We start from the raw sequence: 24841 nt of genomic DNA on the forward strand, positions 1-24841 counted from the left end.
TAAATAAGATTTCTGTCACCAAACAAACACTTATTTATTGCTCTTCCTTCCCTTACGACTAATTAAATGTAATCTCATTTCCACTGAGAATGAACTGTTTTAATCCTCTCTGGCTCAGAGCCACACATGCAAATCTGAAGATTACACAGCAACGTTCAATTCTCTCCAGAGATTTCAGTCAAGATCATAATTAGGTGGGCCTCCACTAATGACAAATCCATCCTTTTGGATGGGGAGAAAATCCATGTTACGAGCCTTTCTGGCAACTTTCCTGGCCACCTGGAGCATGGCCAAGAGAGCTCTGCGGCTCTCTTCATACACTCTCAGAAACAGAAAACATAAACAAAGGCCAGCAATGTCTAGGTTCCAGGGAGGTGTGTGAGACTGTGTACAGGGGAAACGGAAGCAGTTTACGATAAAGCACCTAAACTTCCAGCTCCAACAGCAAGCTGCAAATGCTCCACACATCTGGAAATGCAATTCTTCTAGCCCAGCTTCTGTTCAGGACCAAGATGAGATATTCTAGCTCACCGTCCTCTGAGTTTGCACTTTCTGGGCTTCCAGGTGCCTCCTGCAGCGTTACTCACCAGCAGCAGCGATGGAAGGGAAGACACTTCAACAAATCCAGCCAAAGGCCCAAACTCAATAACTAAAAACATTTCAGGGCCAAGGATGAGAACTCTAAAAATGCGAAAAGATCTCACCTGCAATAGCTTCATAGAGACCAGCCTTGTAATCCAGGTACTCATGCTCCTCAAATCTCTGTGGCCCCTCGCACATGACCTGGCAATCCTCATCCTCAGAGTAGTATCCCTTCAGGGCACGCTCCAGGAATTCAATGGCCAGCTCGTACTCCTCCCTGTCATAGTGCCTCACCCCAGCACTGTAGTCCTCCTGCAAAGCAGGTGGGCAGAACACAAAGCATGAGCAGGCCATGCTGCCTGGAGCACAGCATCCTGCCCTTGCCACTGCAGATGCTTCTCAAAAGAAGCTACAAGGGGACTGGGACAGGGACAGGACAATCTCCCCAGATACTTATCAGATATAACCACTTGTATCAAACCATGTTTAAGCCATCAATGGACTTTTGGACCAGTGGAACCTAATAAACCTGCCTAAATGCTCTTCTGAATTCCTCCATACTTAGTGAATCCTCAGTGCCACTCCTAGATTATGCATTATATTAAATTTTTTTTTTGTTTGGTTTCTTTTTTGTTTTTACCCTCCCACAAAACAACAACACTGAATGCCAAGAGAATAGAATGGTTCATTTTTTAGAATGGCCCCTAATGAGCACCTCCATTAATTACACCCAACAGCCACTCCTGCTCCCTTGAGTCTTGTGAAATTGGGAAGTTGGGGGTGGCCCTGGCATTTGACTTGGGCTTTTGCTTTGTGGAGGTGGAAACAGCTGACACTCTCCTGCCTGCCACTCTGCACCCTCACCACCACAGCCACCCACGTGCATGTACCCTGCCCAGGTGGGAGAGCTCAGGTCAAAAGAAACACACAGGAGCCAAGATCTGTCATGGAGGAAACACACGGGAGCTGAGATGTCATGGAGGCTTCCATCAAAGCTGTCTGCTGGTGTGTGTTCACAGCCATGGATGACCCCAGAGCTCTCTGAATAGAGGGACCAGCCTGGGGATGTAGCAATCAAACAAAGAGCAGAGTGCCTAGAGAAGGCAGGAGCAGGCTTGCCTTAAGGGAAAATGCTGAAAGGGAGAGTTTGTTTTGCTGTATTTGTAAGAATTTCCCCATTCAGAGATTAACCTTTTTTGGCCTCCTAATCTCTCCTCTCCAGACCTCCTGATACTTAAGCTGGGCACCTCTTCAGCCTCAGACTCACCATGTGCTGCCTGGCCTCCTGGTCAATCAAGCTGACCTTCCCTGATGTGGTCTTGTAGTTCTCCAGGTCCTGCTGTATCTCCATGTGCTCAGGGTTTGCCATGAAGAAGGTGTGAGCTGCATTGGCTGCCTCCTCCAGCTTGTTCAGCTGCAACAAGGTGAGAAAGACCAAGTGAGACTGGTGATGTAGAAGGTGAACACAGCAGTTTATGTTGCATCCTCTGACATCCTTTTGACACCACTGGATTGGGAAATGATGGGATAACCAAGGAAAACCTGAATGCAGAGGCTAAAGAAAAAAGCTGAACTGAGAGGAAAGCCCCATATAAGTGAAATGGAAAGAGCTGGAGCTTCTGAGAGCCAGACAAGTCACTGCAACAGGGTCTGTTGGTGATGGGATCCAGCCTGTTTTCCAGCAGCACATGTTTTCCATCCTCTCAACTCAGCTGCAATCCCCTGCACAGTCCCAGGTGGAAAGATGCTCTTGTGAGATATGAGATGGAGGGAGGAAGAGAAAGCAGCTGCAAAGACTGCTCTCTCTACAAGGCTTGGAAGCTGAGCTCTGTCCAAGCTGAGGGCTTCTGCTTGGAGACAGGGACTGAGGACCATTTATTAAGCTCAGCTCTGTATAGATGCAAAAGGCCAGACTCTGCTGATGGTGGCAGAGGTATAAAGAAAGGTTTATTTTGATATACCAAATTATTTTGGGTTTAGAGATTCAGAACTGAGACCAGACATCAGTTTCACCCTGGAGAAATCCTCATAAACAAACAGAACTGCTAGTACTAAACACATCCATGGCAGCTGCTGGGAGCATCAGGAGCAGAACAGATGTTCAGGTGAAACCCCTGCACGAGCTAGCAAGAGAGAAATCACTAAAACACTTGCTTCTGAAAGAAAGCCAACACCACTGAGTACCAGCAAGCTGCAGTCAGATCCCTGAGATACATCAGCAGTCTGACCCAAACCTGTCAGCCAGGGCCAGGCTCATGCTAGCCCAGTTCAGGCTGTATCCAAGTGCTCTCCCTGACAGCCAAACCCACACCAAGCCCTGTGCCACTGCTGCGAGGCTGCTCCTGAGGCACCAGAGCCAGCAAGCTCAGGCACATCCATGGGACATGGCACAGCAGCTCACCTGCACAGGCACCCAGCAGAAAAACCCCACCAGCAGCATGGGAACTGAGACCTGCAGGGAAGCAGGAGCTTCACATCCTGTCACCCTGCAGCAGGGCAGAGTGGCTCCAGGGCACAGCCAGCCCAAGGAGCACACAGGAATGTCCCCAAAAGGAAGGTGAGAGCCACGGCATCCCAGCCCACAGCCCTGCACACCAAAGCACAGCTGTGCTGCAGTGCCCACAGAAACGCAAAAAATGTGCCTTGTGTAAACTTCAGAAGTTTTTAAGGATTATCTCTGTACTGACAACATGTGCAGGGAAGCCAGATTTTACTGCAAAAACAACATCTATTCCAGTCTTTCATTTGGAGTTTTCCAAAGGACACCACTCTCCATAATAATCCCTTGGCTTTCCAGCAGGCATGAAAAATGACTATAAGAAAATTTTTAACCAGGACAGCACATAAAAAACCAAAACCCCTTCAGAGTAGAAGTTTGGAGGTTTTTGTTTTTTTTTTTTTTAAAAGAGACATTCCTATTCAGAAGCATATGTTCCATTTTGAAATAGATCATTTCACCATAATCCCACTCTGGAAAAGTTCATTGCAGCTGGACACCATCGGATGTGGGATAAAGGACTGACCAGAGCATCTCACAAAGGGAATTTTCAGGTCCTGCTGAGTATCTGTGGGAATGCCACTGCAGCTGGTAATTAGAGACAGTCAAGATGGAAAAAAAGGTTTGTTGGAGATGTGAGCTGCTGACCTGATCCAGAGGACTGCTAAGAAGCCACTATTTGAGCAGCCTGGGGGAATTGCATTCTTCCACACCACAGATTTCTATTCACAAACAGCACCCTGCCTGTGCAGATTTAAAAGGGACTAAAGACCTCTCAGAAGGGGAAGTGGTCCCTCAAGACACAACCTGCAACAGTCTGCTGTGGGATGTTCTTTTTCCTCTTAGCTCTAGATCCTTTTCAGCAAAGTGTCAAAAACTGTCAGAGATCCCAGGATGGGCTTAGTTCCTCTGGATAACATCCACCCCTATGAAATAGCATGAGCTTGATTTCTAGACAACAGAAAATCCCTTTCAAACAGGGCTCACTCTGTGTCTAGTCCTGCTGGCTCTACACAGCAGAGATGACCTTTGGAGTTTGCTAAGAGGACTCAAAGCAGAACACTTCAACTCAATGCTTTTCAATTTATCATGTTCCATATTTGCCTTAGAAACATTCAAGTAACATGAAGAAGCCAACAGCTGCTAAGTTTGGGGGGAGTTTTTAAGTCAGTGAGTGTGTATAAAAGCAAAATTCCTAACTGGTAAGACATGTTCAGCGTCTAGCTCTGACATTAGTTACGAAACACTCTGGGAAACTTTTGCCAAAACACTCTGAATTCATAAGGAGCAGGATATTTTGGTGCTTAAAGGTCTGGGCTGGGACTCAGGACACCTGGACTCAGTTCCTGGCCCTGTCACAATCTCACTGTGCAGCCATTGGAAAAAAATAATTTTGTTTTCTTTGTGCCTGATTTTCCATTGTTTTTAACTAATAACAATAAAAATAATAGCATTTCTCCCGCAGAGTAGTAATTTTATTTATTTGGATGGCAAGCAACTTGGGGGCCATAAGCATGTGCAAGCACGTAACACAAGGAGATTTTGATCTTTGCACAACAACTGCTGAATGAAAATCAGCAAGGAAAAAATGACAAATGTAGACTCACAACCTCAGTATGTGCTCTAAGCCCTGCTTGCTCACCCTGCTGGAATGAGATTGCTGGGCTGTTGCTGCAGCTTTGCACCAAACCCTGTGTATTTCAGCCAGAGAAGATACAAGAAATCAGAGCATCAGCACTGAGAGAGCCCTGGGAACACCCTGCCCTGTCCATTTTGATCTCAACATACCAACACCTAGAGATGAGAAGGGGAAAACACAACACCTAAGTGCTGCGGGGTTCTGATGCTGGAGCATGCTTATTTTCCTCAGTAAGATTTAGGAGTGGTTCATTTCACATAAAAATAGGAAAAAAATATTTTTAAGCAGCAGAACCTCAGATGAAAGAATTTCAGCAAACTGCAAATGCTCAGTTTCACTCCCAGCTGGGACAGTGCTGGCCTGGGCCTCAGTGGGATTGTGGCTTCCAGCCTGCAGAGGTGGCTTGGACTAGGAAGGCTGCTGTAACTGGAGCATTGTGAAGGAACAAACACAGGCTGGAGAAAGGACCTGGAGTGAGCATCTTGATCATCACTAAACAACTGAACCCAATTCTCACTGATAACCATAAGAAAATCCTTTATGGAGCCTTCATGGGCTGCAGGTGACACATAACACAATGCTAGCAGACCCTTACTATTCACTGTCATTCTGGTACCTGTCAAGGTAAGTTTAAGCCAGCAAACTCCATGCTGAGCAACCTGATTTGTACCTGTGATGCCACAGTCACCAAGCTGCTGGGCTCAAGAAACAAGCTGTCTCACTGAAACATGTCTAACTTGCTGCTTGATTTTATCCCCACTTTGGCTGCTGGGTGCCCTAAAGAGAAACAGAGAGGATTCACCTCATCACTGCCCCAAACACCTCAGACTGGCTCAGCTCCATGTGCAGGTGGAATGTTCTGAATTCACACTTGCCTTCAGTCCTTGCAGACAAATGAATTCTGACCAAAGCCCCTCTCGTGCCAGATGCTCAGCAGGCTGGCACAAACTCCTCTCCCCTTCCCGAGGGAAAAGGCCTCACAGCAGCACCATGGCTTCAGCTACAATGACCCAAAACTCCCAGTCCTTTAAGTTTGCTCTCTGGAGCTTGGCAGTGGGGATAAGGAAGCGGAACAGGCAGGGTGCCAGGTCTGTGAGACAAGCACTGCACAGCTTTACAGTCGGCTCATGCAGCCAGGGCTGCTCTCCCACCACCACTCTGCTTGTGCTGAACACTGACACTGCAGCTTTTGGGGGGAAGCAGCTGGAACCAGAGCAACTACAGGTATTCAGCTGCTCCCAGCTCATCCTGAGCTTTTCAGGGCAAAAAACAAGGATAAAAGAGGTGCAAAAGTCAGAGGATTTTAGAGAGAATGTAGCCAAAGCAATACAGATTCTGACTGTCCAAGAAAAGAGGTCACAGGTATGATATAACCAAGACCTCAGATTTTTTCATACTGAGTTCCCATTGCATTGAACTTAATATCAGATATTGGCAGCTGTCATGCATTCTGTGTCTGACTGTCCCAATCCAATCTGCTTCTATATTAAGGTTTCTTCATCATATAGTTTCAATTAAAACTTTTTTTTTTTTTGAGGGGAACAGAAATAAGGTTTATATCCTGGAAGACATGTCAGATCCCTCTGCATTTCTTGCCATTCCAGGACCTACCTGCACATAACCTCAGTTAACTGCAGAATTGTATGAACCTGTCATGGAGCTTGTGATGAAAAATTTCAAGCCATTCAGCTGACCTAGAAACCAAAGTTTCCAACCTCGCAGACAATCCCTGGTTTGCTGAACAGATAATGTTTTTCTAAACTTTTCCCCAGCTCCACTGCTGCTGTGTTGTATGGAAGGCTTAGTGCACTGGGCTCTGCAGAGGAAGGAGGCTCTGGAGCCTGCAAGCACAGCAAGGGAAATAAAAGGTTCAGTGCCATGGAGGATTAATCTCGTTGTGTCTGTGCAGAGCTTACTGCCCAGGAGAGAAGGAGCAAGGAGCAGTGAGATGGTTATAAATAGCATCTGAACTTATCTCAACTATTTTATTATTGCAAATAAGAAGGAAGAAATTCTCCAGAGAAGTTAATCAGGAAATTTTCCTTCTGCTGATGGGTCACACATTTGCAGAATGATGCCTGAGGTGTTTGCAGCACACTATGGCACCAACTGGCCCCACAGAACCACCAAAATCAGAGAGCAAGGCAAGCACACAGCAGGAAAGGACCTTAATCAAGTGCAGGGAATAGGTACCAAGAGCCAAAGGTGTGAGGCCATCTCTAAGTTCAGTACCACACCATCCCCTGCTCCCCAAACCTATTACCAGTTTCTTGTCTTCCAACTCAAGATAAACAGGGCTGCCTCCTACCCCTGCTACTGCTGTGATGGAGGGCAATAATGATGCATGGCACACATATCTTTTCATAGGTTTTTTTCATTTTCAGAATGAAGACAACCTCCAGCCTGCTTTGGACAGTTCCTCTTAGACCACCCCAGCTTGTGTGCTGCCTACCAATCACTCCAGTAGACCCAAATCCAAAACAGAACAAATTTGCAGAACTGGCACAGGGAATGTCTCTCATGAAAGGAAATTTAGAAACAGCTTGGGGTTTTTGGTATTCCAACAAGCCACTTTAGGACACAAACTTATGTGCATTGGTAGGTGCATAGTCAAATGAGCTAACTAGATGATGAATTTAAGTCTCCAGAAAGTGGGGATAATTGGAAATCTAAAACCAAACACCACTTCAATACTCTTCATGGAAAAAAATTATTTCAATTAATGAAGACAGAAACCATATTTCTTAACGAATCTCTCACTTGAACCATGCTGGCATTATTTTATACGTGCATGAGTCCATGCTGAGCAGACTGACTGGATAACTCTGTCTGAAAGGGCCATTTGGCACTAAAAAAACAAATTAGATTGACCCTCACATTCTCCCTTCCTTCCCCCTCTGACATGCTCTTCTTGAACTGTTCCCAGGCATGTAAGAATGAAGATTTCCACACGTTTCTGGCTGTGCATTATATGCTTCAGTGCACACTTGTGTAACAAATCCTGCACAAGGAGCAGGGCCTTTACTCACAGCAAAACCACTTCCCAGCGGGAAGGACCCTTCCCATATAAATCTCCAACACACTGAAGCATTGCAGGATTCATCTGCAGAGCAAGCAGTGGGAAATGTGTTTGTGTTTACTGAACCTTCGGTCTGACTGATTGTGAAATACACCCTGAGCCACATTTTGTCCTGTGCAGACACTCAGTTCTGCCTAACAAACTCTGAGAGCAGCTAAGTTGTGTGCGAAACAGGATTTTCAATGAGGAATAGGTGGGATGTATTCAGCCCTCAGGAATCTGTGCTGATGGTTACCATGAAGTTCCTACACCCCAGATTTTTCCTTGGCCTGATAATTAACCAGTTCCCTTGGAGATGAGTAGCATGGGAGAAGCAATACACTCACACACTAATGGCAACAAGCAGTGCTTGGTACTAAAAGGTGGACAGTATAAAACCAGCCAGGCTTTCCACAGCAGAATTTCTTCTTGCATGTCCTTCCTCCTATTGTTATAACATCCCTGTGGCAGCCTGAGCTGTTGATCACCTGGAAAAGTATCAAAGATTAGCCCAGGCACTTCAAGCTAATGAAATCGAGCAGCTGGGAACAAGCAGGATGTGACGATCCCCTCCCAAGGGACCACCAGCACTCCTGTAGGCCTCTGCCTGTTAGACAAATAATGAGCTTTCATCTGATATTATGACTGATAACTGAGAGGCAGGTGGTCCCCAGAGTTATGGAAATACCTGGGAGAAGAAAGGTGAATCTTACTGAACACACTGGTGACGAGTGAGGGAAGCCTTTGCTATCAAGGGAGGACGGTCTCATGCTTTTAGGGGAAAACCAGAACAAAACAAACTTGGCAGGCAGTTAAAAGCGGCTTTGCAGTTTAGATGTGAATTTCCTCCAGCATCCTGCCTCCCTGGACACTGCAGCTAATCGAGCTGCACTGACTGATAACTGGGTCAGACTCCTAACCCAGCTGTCTCCACACTGGTATCTCTATGGAAGTAATTACTAAAACACTTAAGAGAAACACAACAGAAAAAGAGAGACAAGCAGAAAAATTTTCTGAGACAAGCAGAAAAATTCTTACAGCAGAAACCTTCCTCCCTTTCTACAGCTTAGCAATGGCTCAGCACCTCTTAGAAGAGTCAGACATGATGAGCTGTTGAATGCCCTTTGGGAGCCAAAGTTTCCTCTGCAGATGTATATGCTTGTCTGCTGCTACCTAACAACATCCAAACAGCTACGTGTGTCCCCAGAACACGCCCTGCTCTGAAGACACTTGATTTTCCACCACCATCCCAGAGCCAGGAAGCCACAGCGACCTGGTGATAAATGATACTTGTTTTTTGCAGCCCTTTTATGCTGTAAATGGAATTTTGTCCAAAGCTTAAGGGCTGTGCCAGCCTGAGGACTGCCTCCCTACCTTTCCCTTGAGCAACAGAAAAGTCTTCCCCTGGAGAAGGTGCTGACTGACTTGGACAGTCACCATGGTCAGTTTATGGTATTAGCACCAGAGCTTTAGTTTGAAAAGCAGACTGCAGAGCCCTGAGGGTGGGCTGCAAACAGGATTGTGCTACCTGAGGAAGAGGTTATCTCTCCCTGCCCTGATCTCTGATGGGGCAGCAAAGAGAAAAGCAAACAAACCATAAATTTCAACAAGAAAGCAGACTCACAGCATATCTGTGCATTGTTCCCTCACCCAAAGCCCTTGACAGCCTTCAAGGAAATTATTTTAATTCACATTTTTTCCAGACACAATATCTCTTGCATACTTTTTCATGGGCTCAAGTCATAAACCAGCAAATAATGACTGACATCTGCTGAATTCATGGAAGCCATCATGATGGTGATGGACATTAGGGCACTGCAGATCTGATTAAATAAACCACCAGATTCCAATCCGAGCATTTTGCAAAGTCTGTAGAAGATCTACAGATTGGGGGTGGGCTGTGCTTACCATGAGAGGAACTGACTGACACCAAAGGGAAGCAAACTCAGCTTATGCCTCAGGTGGGTTTGAAGACAACTGCCGTATTTGAAAAGAGATTTCTGTGCTGATTCTCCACTACTGGGCCAGCACAAAGGCACTGCATTGGAAACAAAGTTTGGAGAGAACAGGAGCGAGTGCAAGGAACAAGTGAAAATATGTCCATAGTTCTGCAATTTAATCTTGGTTGGTCTGAAAAGCAAAGGAGAGGTCCTGCCAGGAACTCTGCCTGCATGGGCTGCCAAGTTCAGTCCAAAGGTTTGATTATCCCAGGAATCTTCCCCCAGCAGTGGCCAGGGGTGGACACTTGTGGGCAAGCCATAAATACATGGTGGGTACACAGTGACCCTCACACACAGGGCATTGTCAGCCATGCCCAGCAGCTTACAGGCTTCCTGAACCAGGATTTGCTTCTGCACCACTGCGCTTAAAAGCCACTGATGGCCCTGTCCTCCTGGGAGTTGTGTAATCCCTTCTGGAACTCATTTATACAGGCTGCAATAAATAAGGGATTTGAGAGATTTTAAGACATCAGTGTATTATTTTCACCAGAGTACACGTGTGGTAGAGAAAGACCTACCACTAGGCTATGGTGGAGTTTTCAGAAAACGTGGAACTGCAAGGCTGACTCATCTGGAAGGCAACAGGAATTGCAGCACCGCTGCAAAACTCCTCAGTTCCTCCAATGCTCAATGTTCATAAAACCCAAACCCACCTGAATACAACAGGGATGGGGCTTCCCACCAAAAGGCATCTTCTGAAATGAAGGGACATGAAACAGGGCAGGGGAAGGGGTCCACAAGGCACCTTCTCATCCAGAACACTGAGAGCACATCAGGTCTCAAGGGTTGTTGACAGGATGAGTGTGCTGGCATGGGATGGACTGTGTTGACTTCACAGCAGAGCAACCTCCAAACACATTCCCTGCAAAATTTGACTCTGAAATTTCTGGGGGAGAGGCTCCCCTTCATAAGAGTTGACACACAGCACGCTGAAGAACCCACCTTCTTGCATCGCCACATTCACTTTACCCAGCACCACTGAAGAAATGTGAATTCCATTTGGAGAGGATGCAACTGTACCCTTGAAAATGTGCTTTTTACCCTCCTCCAGCTCCCCCGGCTTTGATGAGCACTGTTACTAATCTGAGAGAGGAATTCTGGCTTTGAGAGCAGAGTAACACCAGTCTGGGTGTTACAGACGCCTCTGACAGCCCAGGGGCACTGTGTGGAGTTGTGTGCTCTGCTGCTCAGCCTCCTGGTGCGGCTCCAGAGGCTCCTGTGGATTTATACCAGGGCAGATTTGGCTCGTGCTCCGGCCACATACCACTTGGACAATTGTCTCCATACATGACACACACCACAAGTCTCAGCTGGATTTGCTACTTCTGAAATGAAAACACTTTGCTTGCTTTCCCCAGCCTTGGCTTGGTAATCATTGCTAAACACTTATCAGCTAGACAGCCTTCATTTCCTGAGAGCCTGGACCTAATTACACCAGGAAACGTGCTGCTTTTTCTTCAGACACTGAGAAATGCTGCTTTCTGAGCCCTTCCACTACAAAGTTTAACTTTGTTCTGATTAGTAGAGGGTAGGGGAGGGCAGAAACACAGCCAGATCTCAAGAGGCAAATGCAGTGATCATTCACAGAGATGCCCTGGCTTCACTCCACATCATTAATAGTAACAATAAAATGCCACAGATATTTCATCTCCCCTCCCTCCCCTATTAATCTTAGCTGAACCCTGCGAGGCCCCTGCAAAGGGGTATCATTTTCCCTGAATTGCAGGTAAGGAGTCTGATGTCTCACAGCAAATCAGAACCAGACCTCGGGGCTGCTCTCCTAATGCCATTCCTCGAAGGAGTGAAACAAGCCCTGCAGCTCCATCCCCTTATCAGGACACTCGATCCCTCGGGGGGATGAAGAAGCCTTTGCCAAATGTGCTGCACACAGAGCAAGGCTTTCAAACCCCTCCTTTGGGGCCCCACTGGGATGTTGAGTTAAAATTGCCCACTTGTAATAGAGCCCAGAGTATCGCCATCAAATCAAACTGTTAGTTAATTAGTGTATAAAAAACCCCCTTATAATGCACAGTAATGGAGTGCCATTAGCACCAAATCACAAGATCTGCTGCTGCTGCAGCATCACTTTTACCCTGTGAGCTGCCCAGGAGCTGCTGCCCATCCTGGAGGGCTGCCAAACATCCCCATCCAACAGGAGACATCTATGGCAAACCTGCTTGGAGAACAAAGGCAAGGAGACTTAAGCTAAGGGCTTGTGCTTCCACTAACTGAGGCTTACAGGCATTCTCACTGTTTCTATTTTCCTGGCTTGGTAAAGAACCTACAGAAATGCAGAGTGGGTCCTCCCAGTGGTGCAGTTTTCCCTTCACAAGAATTAGCAGAATGACATAGATGGGATGTGTCAGCTCCCAGTTTGACCAGTTCACAGGTGGCCAAAGGAGTGAGAGACCCAAGCACATGTCTGTCCTTGAGAGCAGCCAAAGATGCCAAGGGCTGGTCAGTGGCACATCCCACATTTCTGACTCTGGGTGCTCTCCTACAAGTGTGTACCTTCACCTTTCTTACTCAGAAGCTGGAAATAAGACACAGACCACCACTCTGAGCAGGAGCAGCACACGGACTGGGCACTTGGTCTGCACACATTCCTGTACTGGGGGCAGGTGTGGATAGAGCCAGGTGGGATGCCAGCCACAGCCTGGATGAAGTTAATCACATACAGTGCAAAGCTCCATCTTCTGACACCCTTGTGGCCCGGCTTGCTGGAAACCCTGCACAGACACACCCCTCCACAACCTCCTTCACATCAAGGGCCGGAAAACATCCGTGGTGATGGATGACCTTCACTGCTCTCCTACCCAAGCACTGGCTCCTCAGTTCCTCAATTCCAACTGGCACCGGGAAGAACATCCTAAAGGATGCACGTGTCACTTGAAGCAGGACACAGGTGTTTATTCCATCACTGCTTGCCTTGCTCTGCCTGCCTGAGATGGAGAAAGCAGCTGCTTGGTGCAGCTCCAGGGAAGCATGACTCCCTCTGCAGAGCTGCTGCAGGATGATCCGGAGCCCGTGGGGAGCTGGACAGGAATGCAGCAGGGTACCCAGGGAGCGGTGTGTCCCACAGGGATGCTGTGGGGACCCCCCTGAGCACAGGCTGTTACCACTCACAGCACTGCAGCTCCGTGCCCCTGCTGCAGCCCCAGCACTGATGGCATCCTGACAGACAGTACCTGCTGTCTGGGGCACAGCTGGGCTCCACTACGCAGAAAATGAGGAGCTGTCTGCCCTTGCTGAGGACACGTGAAGTCATGCTCCTGTGAGAAGCCAGTGTTTTCCAAGCACTGGGGTTCTGCTTTCAGTTGCTGGCTCTGGTTCTGATTTACTGGGCATTCTTCTGACAGGCACTAAGCACTCCCATGACTCAGTTTCCCTGTTAAACAGGAGCACAAACCTTTTGGCCCTGACTGCTGGGAGGCGGAATGACAGCATTTAAGAACCTCAGATGACACGTCAGGGCTTAAGACATTGCAAGATTTTTCTGTTGATCTGAAAATTATGCAGTATACTCCTGTGAGAGCTCACTCAGTCCTTATAAGTGGCTCTTTGTCACTGTTCCCATCCACACCCTGGTTCCTCTTTGAAAGGCAAATACCATCAAAAGCTGTTTATAGAGACTGAGATCTAGAAAAGAGAAGTCAAATAGGGTCAGGCTCTCTATGGCGTTGCTGCCCTGAGCTGTGGCCAGGGGCTGGCTTCCTGCTCCCACCCGTGATTGCAGGGAACACTGACCCATTTGTCTGAGGAGCCTCCGACGTGGGTGGGTGGGTGGCTCCTGCCCCTCCGCAAAGAAACATTTCATCTCCACTGGAAATAGCTAAGACGGAAAACGTGGATGATGCCAAGATTAAGAAAGAGAATTAGGGAAACAGCAAGCGTCCCTAATCAATCATGCTTGGACAGTCAGGGTTTTATGTGCACAAAGACTTCACTTGAATTTTTTTTTGCATTTATCCACAAGAAAGAACAAAAAATACAGTGGCTGAGGAAGTTGCCAGATGTTGATTCACCCTTTTGCTTTCTGTAAATGTTTCCATTTTGTTGAAAACCCAATCAGCAAACTCAGGAGCACTTAAAAATTATTTATTTAGAAAATAAGACCTGTAAGTAGCTTCAATGGCAGCACATGACATGGACGAAGGCGGAGGAACTCTGCCATCTAGCAGACTTCATGCCTTTTTTCTGGCCTGGAGCAGCAGAATCAAACCGGTCTCTCTCTCACTGGTACCAAGTCTGGTTATCCTTGGCACAGAAAAGATAAAGCTGAAAGAAACAGATATGTCAGTGCAGGGATTTTTTAAAAGAAAATATAGCTAAATATTTTAACAAAACTTCTGGTAAGGATGCTAATCATCATCTGATTCACAAAAATCCCTTAACTTGGTTAAACACAACCCAGGGTGACAACACAGACAGGCAGAGACAGAAAGTCACAGAGGGCAGCGAGGCAGGCAGGATGTAAAGACATCCTATGGGACTCGCCCCAAACCCGAGGGGAAACTACAAAACCTGAGAAATCCCATCACAGCCACTGAGAAGGATCTGCCACCACACACCTCTAACAACAGCTCAGAGCATCCCAGGCTGGAGAATGCAGGAGCTGCAGCACTTCCCATCATTTCTGTTCTAAACAGTTACAGCCAACTATTGATGGATTAAATAAGGTGAAGACTAATCACAAGTCTGTTGTTACATTTACTCAGCCTCTGGCACGTGCACCTAACCATAATACTGCATCTAATTTTGGTTTTGCTTTTTAAGAGAATCAGTTTGGACTTAGTTTCCACAAAATTCTTCTGTTTGACTTAGTGAACAACAGCTGTTCATTTCAAGAAGCTCTTGGAGAAACATTCATCTGCTCCCAGATCAGACTACTGTTAAAAATGCAGAGCATCCTTCTAACACTACCAAAAAAACCAAAAAGATTTGTACTTTAAAAAGCACAAATATGAAGAACTTTTGAAAAATGCATTTTGGTCATTTTGGAAGCTAATTCAAAACATAAATCCTTGCAGGTGTAGCTTCACTGGAAACATGTGGCTTTCCATCCAAAATAAATCTGGGGCACAGAATAAAATCTGCATGACCTAAATGGTGACTTGGCAAACGGAGGCATGGGCAGACTTGCAGAGTGAGCATCAGTGCTGCATTCAGCCCTCTGGGTTATTATTTACAGATGCTGTCTGTGACAGCAGCATCCCTCTCCTCCGGCTCTCCGGGAGCGCGTCCCTGGAGCTCACGGAGCGGGGCTGTGGCACAGGCACTCGCAGCAGAAACATTCCAGGAGCGACGTAAATGTAGGAAAGAACACTGGTTTCCAGTGACAGCAGCAGAAAGTTCTCTGGCTGCCAGACCACAAACAAGCTGGAGGCGTTTTCCTCCCTCATCCTACTTGACACGAGACCTGAGCCAAGCTCCTTCAGCAGCTCTCTGAAGGATCTGCCGTGAGACCGCCCGTATGTCCGACTGCAGCTGTACAGGCCTGCCCCTGCCCGGGTAAAGGGAAAAGGCTCTGCTGTGCAGGACAGCAGCAGCAGCAAAAGGTCTGTCTTGTGATGGGGCAGGAGAGACAACAACCTCCAATTTTCCATCAGTTCTGGGCTGGATTTTACACCAGACCGACATCAACAGTAGCAGCTTTTGACTGCTGGGAAAAAAAAAAATTGCTCTGAGTGAAGAAGCATCAGGGAGGACCAAAGCCTGAGGACTGCACCCCTTAGTTTGCCCAGGACAGAGTGGGCTTCCCACAGCAGCTAGAGATTCAAACTCGCCTTCAGGTATGGGCTGAGGGCTTCCCACCATGTCCAGATGCTCAAACCAGGGCTGCAAAGCAACTGCTGCTCCCAAGGACCATATTATACTTTTTTGTTTCATGCTCAACAGGTCAGCTGGCCTGCTGATCCCAGGCTGTTCAGGCAAAGAGGTCAGACTTTGGTACCCATTAACTGCACAGAATAGTCCTCTTTGTCAGCAGATGAGAGCAGCCCAAAGAGATGGCTCAGAGCAGGGCCAGTGCAGCCCCAAACATGTACGAAAAGTGGGTAACTCCTTCTCTAACCTCAGCCCAGAGAGCTCATGAGCAAGGCTCAGGAAAGGCACCAGAGGCCAAGTCTGGAAGAGGAGGACAATGAGAGCAAGAGAAATACAATAAAGTTTCTCTTTTGGAAAACAGATGGCACCAAACCATGCAAAAAGGCTTTATGATCCCTCAAGCAGGAAATAAGTGATGACATACTGTCATGTTGCTGTGTCAACAGCTGACACATCGCAGCAGGGTAATTTCACAGACTCCCACGTTAGTTTAAAAGCTCTCTTTGAAACCACAGAGCTAGGGCAGAGGCACTTCAAGGCACAGCAATGGTTCTGCAGCAGACCCACTGTGAGGATTCAGTGCCTCAGGAGCCAGCCCTGCAGAGAGAAGCCACAGCCAGCCCTGCCATCCACTGAAATCATCTGCGGCTCCCCACAGACAGCTGCTGATACAAGACCAAAGCACCAGCCTCCCTTCCCTCTCCCCCTCCAAGAAAACAGTACCCTGACCCAAAGTGTGTTCAAAGGGTTCATTGTTGTCTGGCCAACACACACGATGCTTGAAGCTGGCCTGCAAGTCCTCAAGGTTGTGGACAAAGTTCTGCACGTCTCAAGCAGACTACAGCACTTGTGAGAGTCTCCTTTATCCCAAAGAGGGTTTTTGTTTGCTTTAACATTAAACACCAGAAAAAAAATATTGCTCCATCCCTCCCTGTCTTTCTTCTTAGAAGCAGGCACTGGCATTTTCACCAACAAAACTGCCAGGCAGTTTTTCTAAGGGTCTGTATATTCACTTTCTCTGCTTTTTTTAGCAGTGGGGTGCAAGAGATGAATCCTTGAGGATTGGTACACATGATCTTGCCATTACAGACACCAGGAGGGATATCTCCAGGAAACCCTGCATTTCATTGTGCTGCCAACTGGAACTGCTTTTCTTCTCCCAGCAGTGGGTCCAGCACAAGTCACACAGTCAGACACCAGCAGAAAGAACAAAACCAGTGTTCCCTACAATCCTCATGGAAAGGTTACCCCTATTCAGCACAAATTCTGCAAAGCCCATTCAATCTCTAGGGAATATCTCCTTTTAGAATCCAGTTTCATTTCCCAGCCCATTATATTAGAGAAAGCCTGTGTGTAGATGCATCTCCCACCGACTTTTTCTTTTGAGAGTGATCCTGCCCTTGGGAGAATCTTGCTGAAGTTACCAAATAAGAGTACACAACTCTCTCCTTGGAAAGCAACACATTAGAAAACAGATCTTATTCTAATCTGATATGGGCTCAGATCAGAATAAGAGCTTTTGCTCATTAACCTACGAATGTACTCTCTCCCCTGCTCCAGGTGAGTGCTCCATGCCCTGCAGCAAGCAGGCACTGGAGCATCAGCAGCAGATCTGCTCTGCCCCAGCTGCAGTGCTGCTGGCCAAAGCAGGAGGCAGGATCCTGGGCCACGACTGTGACTCACACTCCTGACCCTGCCAAATAAGTAGTTTGGAGCAAGGACGTGACAGGCAGACTCAAATTAGAAAGCTGGTGAAGCAAAAAGAAAGAAAATCCTCCTCAGCTCTCCTTGCTTGCATCCAGCAGGGAAACAAGGTGTGCAAAGCACGAGAGGTGTCAGGGCACAGTGGTGCTGCACTGACACACAGATGGGCTCTGGCCCTTCTTCTGCCAGAGGGAAATGCCCTTTCCAGCACTCCAGCAGCTGCTCTAGAGGAGTGATGGCCATGTCCACGTCCACGTGTTTGGCACACAGCAGGCAAGCCAGTGCCCTGCACAGGTGAGTCACCATCCTCCACAGGGTGCTGCCAGCCACACTGGTGCTGGGTGGTCTCCCTGCCTGCCCTCTGCTGCAGAACATCAGAAGAGGTAACACATGCCCCAGGGATTGCCCCAGCTATTGCATATCAGGCTGGGTGGTTCTGAGCTCACAAACAGGTACAGGAAAACATCAAAACTTAGAGCCATGACAGTCAATGGCAAATCTCCTAATGCTAAGGGGAGTCCAAAATACAACCCGAGGTAAACTGGCCCTAAAAACAGACGCTCCAGGCTTGCCTGTTTCTGAACAACTTAACTCACAGCTTTCTCAGATGGTAATATCCAATCTGCAGATGGGGAAAGGGGCACTTTTGAAGTCTCCCAGGGAGAAATCCATATTTCTATGACTGTACTTTGATCACTGTCATGAATAACCCTAACAAGACTCAACCATGTGTTTAGCTGGCAAGAAGGGGTCAGAGGCACAGCAGATCAGCATGAACCACAGCCCACAAATACCAGTGAAAGAAATCTGAACGAGGATGAGTGCCCTGCCCATCAATCACATTGCTGTGAAGAAATCTGAAGGCATGGTCATGATGACCCCTCTTGCTTATGTCCCTGACCCAGGTGACTTCCTACAGGAAAATCCACTATATCCTGTTCCACACACACACTTTGCCCCAAAACCTTCTTTGCCAAGTTTCAGCCCACGGCTGAGATTTGATAGTCAAGTTAATGGCTTCAGTATGTGTCAGTTCAGAGGGAGAAGGATGACAAAGTCAGCCTGACTCTCCCACAGCCCTCTGTGCCTGCCTGATAAATAGGAAAAACACCAAGAAAGGGAGGAGGATGCTGTGCCACAGCCCTTGGGAAATCCTGCTGCATGACTGGCTGGGCAGGGTGGATCAGCTCTCAGGCAGGGCTGATATTGTCAAGGAAAGAAAAGGGCTGATTAGGCTTTCTAGCACTAATAATATCAAAACAGAATATTGCTTTCATTGGCAGTGAAGCAGAAAATGAAATGGTGCAAAAAGGAGAAGCCTCAGGTGAAGTGGACTGGAATAATGTCAGGTCTGGAGCAACAACAGCCCTCAAGTGCCCTCTATATTTGAGTTTTTCTCTTGCACATCGGGAGGTCTGTGAGGTACAAGCTATCCATTCCTACTCACCACCCCATGAGAATCCTCCCACTCTCCTGCCTTTGCACTGCTGGTAAATTGGCAAGTGTCTGCAGGCTAAAGGAAGCCCCTGGGAAACACGAGCCAGATGGTCCCAGTGCCCACTCTGATGGCTGGGGGAAGGAAGAACATCCTCACTTGCTACCTCTGAGAACAATTTAAGTTCACTTTCTTCAGCCCAAAGGGGAGCAAAGATGCTTTTTCTGGCATTTAACTCCACTAATGAATTTTGGTTCAGGAGTCTGACCCACAGGTTCTCAGCTCTTAAATCAAAACCTGCAGAGGACATCTCCTCGCTGTTACACAGAAAGACAGCTTAGAGCTTGCCAGACTTTGGTGCCGTGGCTCTCCCATGCTGGGTCCCTCACACTCCACCACCCCACAGCCCAGAGGCAGCCTGGGCTCTCTGGGCAGGAAGGGTTTGCTAACACGCCCGTACACTGATTAATAAACTAAAGCACTGACTTTTTGTGACTACCTACTGCCACAGCATTATAAAAAAAGAAAGAAAATAAAAAGCAGGAGTACCAAAGAACAATTGAAGCAACTTACTGAAACTCTCTAGAGTGTTCCTAAATGATCTAAGGAGCTTTTTTTATTGTTGTTATTTGTGCAGATCCTGTGCAAAACCCAGAGCACACAGCTAGCAGGTACACCCCACAGTGGGGCATAAAGGCACTGTGAATCTTCAGGATGTTCCCAGGCCAAAGCTTCCTCAAGCATTGCAGCTCTTATCATCCAAACACACAGGCATGCTCTCACACAGCAGCAGCATGTTGTGACAGCATGCCAGCTGTCTGCACACCTCCATGCACTTATATTTATTAATTATATAGTATATATTTATTATATATTATATATCATATATTTATTATATATTATATGTTATATATTTATTATATTTTTATTTTCTAATAGAACAAGGGCAAACTGCATGCCTGGAGTCAAAGCTAGGTGGAAAGGATCAGTTATCAGTTTAGAAGTGGTGTGATACACCTCAGCTCCAGAATTCAAGCAGCTGGACAGAGTTCAAAAGTATTTTTCTTTTTTTTCTGTGTGCTGAGTGTCTTCTCCCCGACCACCCTTCCTTCAGGAAAAGCTGAATGCAAATTGTCTGTTAATTGACAAAAATAACTGAACAAACCAGGCTGCAGCAGGGCTTAGCACATTTCCCAGCTCAGCTGTCCTTCGACCCAAAAGTGGTCCAGCAGAGCTCAAGGGAATGCCTGCAGCCACCAGGGTGTGAGGCTCAGCCAGGGCTCCCCTGACCCTGCAGCCTGACTGACTCAGAGCAATGGGAGCGTGCCACCCTCTGCAGGAAGGGCCACAAAGGGACAAAGGCAGGGACACTGGTGGCTGCACGTGAGCAGGGACGTGGAGCTGGCAAAGCCCTGCGCCTTCCCCTTCTCTGGGATGCTCACACCCCGTGGTTTTTGCTGCTTTCAGTATTCTGTGCAGAAAACAGATGCCTTTTCCATACATAAAATGAATTATTTCCTTGCTCTCAAGGGGGAGACGCTTCCCTCCTACACATCCATCAGGTTAATGCACATTTACAGCTCCTCCAGGGGAGGGAAAGACCAGGGATCCCCACTGCACCTCAGATGTTCAGCACTTTGCTTCCAATAAGCAAGAAACCCCTTTGCTGCTGGAGGGCAGCCTGGCAGAGCAGGGTCCCTGAGAGTGCAAGGGCACTGATGGGGGCCAGGATTTGGGTCTATCTGGCTGCTGGAAGCACTTCAGCTGGCTGTGCCAGAGAGAAAAAAATAAATTAAATCAGTAAAAAAACCTAGGAGGCCGGGGGAGTTAATGTCATTAAATATCTGACAGCTGGAAAATGTGAGCAGCCATTGTCTGCAAGCCCCCACAACTCCTCCGGCCAAACCAGTTTGCTGAAAGCAGCAGCAATAAAGGGTAAAAGCCAAGACTGGAAACAGTGACCCCCCCTCCCTGCCCTGCTGCCCTCACTGAGGGAACAGAACAGCTCAGAGGTCACCCTGCCCCAGCTCATGGGTCCCTGGCTTCCCTGCACCCCCTCCCCGACCTTGTCCCCCCAGCAGCTTTGAGGCAGCAGCTCGGGATCGGTGCCCAGGGGCCTGAGGAGGCCGTGGCAGGAGCTCTGTCATCTGTCACAGCTCCAAGCAGTGCTCCATCTCCCCCCAGCACTGCTGCTGTGCTGTCACTGTCACCACGCGGTGAGCAAACTGCTCGAGCACGGCTCCTGTCCCCACTCAGGGGGAGGGAAGGACAGGCCAGCTACAGCCACACCACCAAAACCTCAAACACTGCTCCTGCCCCTTCTCCCATCCCACTGATGGGAGATGCTGCACACCTCAGGATGCCCCTGCAGCAAAGCTGGTCCTCTGCAGCCTGAGATCTTTGCACTGCTTCCTCAGTGTGCATCAATGTCTTAGCATTGGCTGCATGAAAACAGAAAGAAATCCAGAGCTTCAGGCACATGGAGCATCTTCCACCAGCCAGTAGTGGCCAACAGCTCTAGGGTATCAACAGTTTAACTCTTCCTTAACCCACAGGCTACCTTCCCTTCCAGCAGCTGAGCCTGAGCCAATGCCACCTTCCCCAGGCACAGGCTGGCCACTGACCTGCTCCCAGCAGCACCCTGAGCCTTCTCCAGTGTCAAACTGATCTGGAGTGGGAGCATTCTGACAACACTGCTGGGAGGAACCTTGTCCTAGGGAGAAGATTTGATTGTAAACTGTGGATTTTTCCCTTTAAAGTTTGCAGAGAAATTTAATTAAAAACCTTCACAGTCTAGTAGTTCTGAAAGTACTGAACTCAGGCACTGAAACTACATCCCACTTCACCTCCCAGAATAATGGGCAAACAAACCAAAGGTTCAGTTCCAGGAGGTCCTTTTAAGCAACTGCAACTTATGGACAAATTTGTGGGACTCCTTTTCCTCAGTCCATGCAGCAAGCTTCAGTTTTATCTGATCAGAGGCAGGCACTGAACTCTGCTGTCCCACCAGTCAAAGGACTTGAGGTAATTTCCACTGGTGCAGGTCAATTGACTCCACACTTGAACAAGAAATGAACAATTGCCTTCACAGCAGTGTGAGAATTAAATCTGACCTGAGCTCATACCCAGATGCTCCCTCTCACATACACACACACGCTGAGGTCTCTCCTAAGTTACCCTGGTGCACCAAATCCTGTGAAACACTGAAAGACACCAATACCCCTTGGCCTGAAGAGCTCTTTGCTCAGCACCTCATCAGATGACACAGCTGCAACAGATCTACAGCAACAGCACAGCATGTTCACACTCCTACAGAGCAATAACCGAGATCCCAAAGGCATTCATTTCCTCACCACTTCCCCTGATGAGTCCCACGCACTTCTGCAACAAACAGGAGGATTCTGATCAAGGCAATTCACATGGGTGTAAGCCACGTTTTCCCTGGCATCTCCCTCACTGGATGCTCATGAACTCCAAAAACCACATAAGAGCACCTCACAGCAGCTTGTTCCAAAGCCTTTGTGTTCCCTTCCAGGCCATCTGCCTTCCTCTACCTTGCCTTCGTCCAACTGGGAAACACACATTTAATTACATTCATTTATGTTCAAAAAGGCCTACTGAAAAGTAAGTGGATTAAAAGCTGGTCTGGAAAAAAAATTAAACTCTATTGCAGCACAGCACAGGCTGTGTGTTTGGGCTGCCATGTAATGCAGGCAACAGGAATTCTCCTTTGCAAGAAGCATTGGAAATTTAATGTTGCAGCACTGCCAGTTGCAATGCACTTAGCAGATGTCTGAGACTACAGCCTCATCCATCTACCTTTGATCTTATGTTCCACTCCTTCCTTCCAAGTCTGAGCAGCCATTTAACCACGGCAGAGGCTCAGTGCACTTCTGCAGATGGATCTAAACCCCTCTCTGAACTCCAAGGGCAGGAGCTGCACATACTCATCTGCAGGCAGCAAAAGAACACCCACTCACTCATACCTTCACCCATGCCAGTCATCCAACACCCACAGAGGGATATTCTGCTTGAACGTAGCCCTTCCTTTGCAGCAGACAGTTAATGTTAAAAACAGGCTGGCTGGGAGCTGGTGACTGAGTCTGAACATCAGCACCTTCCCGTTTGCACTTCCCACCAGGAAGGGCAGCCAGGACAATGCTGCTCAGCCTCCAGCTCGCCAGGAGAGGACCCCTGCACAGGCAGTAAAGAGGAAGAGATTTTGCAAGCCTTTCCTACCTCAGTAAGCCCAAGTCCAGTAGTGCAAGATAGTAAAATACTAAAAATAAAAAAATAAACATGTGACATTAGAGCCGAAGAGTGAGACGGGTGAAGCACCAGGCTTGTCCAGCCCTCGGGTGCACAGAGCCCTGAGTGCACAGCAGTAATACAAGCCCTGTGCTTCCAGCCCCTTCTGGTGACTCTGCTGGGGCTGCACTGCTCCACGCTGACTGGCTACCCCAGATGCTGGCATGGGACACCCACACTCCACACACTCAAAGCAAACATGGGGGTAGCAGAAACAAACCTCCAGGACACGCCATTCACATAAGAGTTGGACTCAATGATCCCTGTGGGCTCCTTCCAACTCAGAATATTCTGTGATTCTGTGACTTGTCAAGCCTAAAACCTTCCCTTCCAACCTTTACCATACCAAGCAGCTGCCTCTCAGACTTGGCTCCATGTGGGGAAGAAAGGACAAGAGAAAGAAAAATTTGTAACAGTTTTTTGCAGCCCAGAGAAAAAGTTCAACAGTGTTTGGCAGATCATTAAGACCCACACAAATCTACTGTGCTCCAGGCTTCCTCTGAGCTTCCTCCACCCAGTTCTGCTTGCCTCCCTTCCCTGGCACAGCCAAGATGCAGAGCTGGCATGTTCTTACCCTTAATTAAGCAACAGCAATTAGGCAACACATTTTTAAGCGGTTCTCTCACAGCCTAGCTTGGGAAAAGGCTGGCTTCAGCATTAAACCAGCAGCTGTGTACAAAGTGCCAAATCAGTGCATCACCACGAGGGAACTTGATATGTAAACAGCCTTGTCAGTAATTACCCCAATGTTTTCCAGTGAATTGCTGCAGCTTCACTCCATTAGAGCCTCGGCTTTCTCGGGGGCTGAGCAACCTCACAGGGATGCTGCACCAAGCAGGGCTCAGTCGGATGCTTAAACCAAAGCCCAGGACACTTGACAGGAACAACCCTGCTGAATATTCAGTGTTGTACTGACAGAGCCACGGTGACGTGGAGTGGTCCCTCTCAGCACAGTCCTGGAGGATTTATCCATCTGTCCCACGGGCTCTGCGCTGATGTTTGTTACAGCAGACTGTATAGGAGAGAGGCTGGTTTTCCACAGCCCCTTGGAGCTGAATTCAGACATTGCTGCTCCCTTCTCTCTCCCTCCCTTGGGAGGGGCCCAGCAGACAACAGGGATGGGCAGGTTTTCATCCCACCGAGAGGGAACTGGACCTAGCTTCATGTGATCCACGTGGTGCTGCTAACACGTTCCAAGATCTCTGAGAAAAATGCGGAGCAGCTCTCGCACAGGCAGCGCTGAGCAGCTGCAGAGCGAGCGGTGCCGGGGAGCCAGGGCTAAGGCTGGGATCCAGGGGAAGCACCACAGGGAACAGCAGTGCCAGCTCTGCTCTAAAGATTTCCTGGGGGTTTGGTTTTTTTGTTGTTTTTTTGGGGGTTTTTTTTGCTTGTTTTTTTGTTTGTTTGTTTGTTGGTTTTTTTTTTGTTTGTTTTTTGTTTTTTGGTTTTTTTTTTTCTTTTGTTTTTTGTTTTTTTTTAATCATGGCTATCCCTGCTCTGCTCCAATAAACAGGCGAAGGCTGCCAAGGACACCCAGTAAATCACACACATGCTCCGCTCAGCTGAATATTTACAAATTTCCGAAGTGCTGAACCTCTTCAAGCCATTCAGTTTCTGCTTTCATCTGAAATATCTATCTCAGCTTCCGAGATTTTCCTGCAGTTATCCTAAATTAACAGGGATCGGAAACCAGGCTTCATCTGTAACCCTAAAGGTCAATCACATCATTTTGCTTCAACATGCCAAACAGACAAGAAGAAAACAAACATATGAAGTTTCTCAAAGGAATATG

At 47.7% G+C, this 24841-nt stretch overlaps 1 protein-coding gene across 1 annotated transcript in view; it reads right to left on the bottom strand.

The window, feature by feature from the left end:
• Window positions 1-24841, bottom strand: part of P3H2 (prolyl 3-hydroxylase 2) — a 64572-nt gene that overhangs the window by 14779 nt on the left and 24952 nt on the right. Inside the window, exons 2-3 of the mRNA XM_041468009.1 lie at window positions 1850-1996; window positions 705-894 (exon numbers count right to left, since the gene is read on the bottom strand). Coding sequence (XP_041323943.1) covers window positions 705-894; window positions 1850-1951 — 292 coding nt within the window. The 5' untranslated portion in view covers window positions 1952-1996. The remainder of the gene's footprint in view (window positions 1-704; window positions 895-1849; window positions 1997-24841) is intronic.

Source organism: Pyrgilauda ruficollis, unplaced genomic scaffold (assembly GCF_017590135.1).
Source record: "Pyrgilauda ruficollis isolate IOZ18807 unplaced genomic scaffold, ASM1759013v1 scaffold21, whole genome shotgun sequence".
NCBI classification, from domain to species: Eukaryota; Metazoa; Chordata; class Aves; order Passeriformes; family Passeridae; genus Pyrgilauda; species Pyrgilauda ruficollis.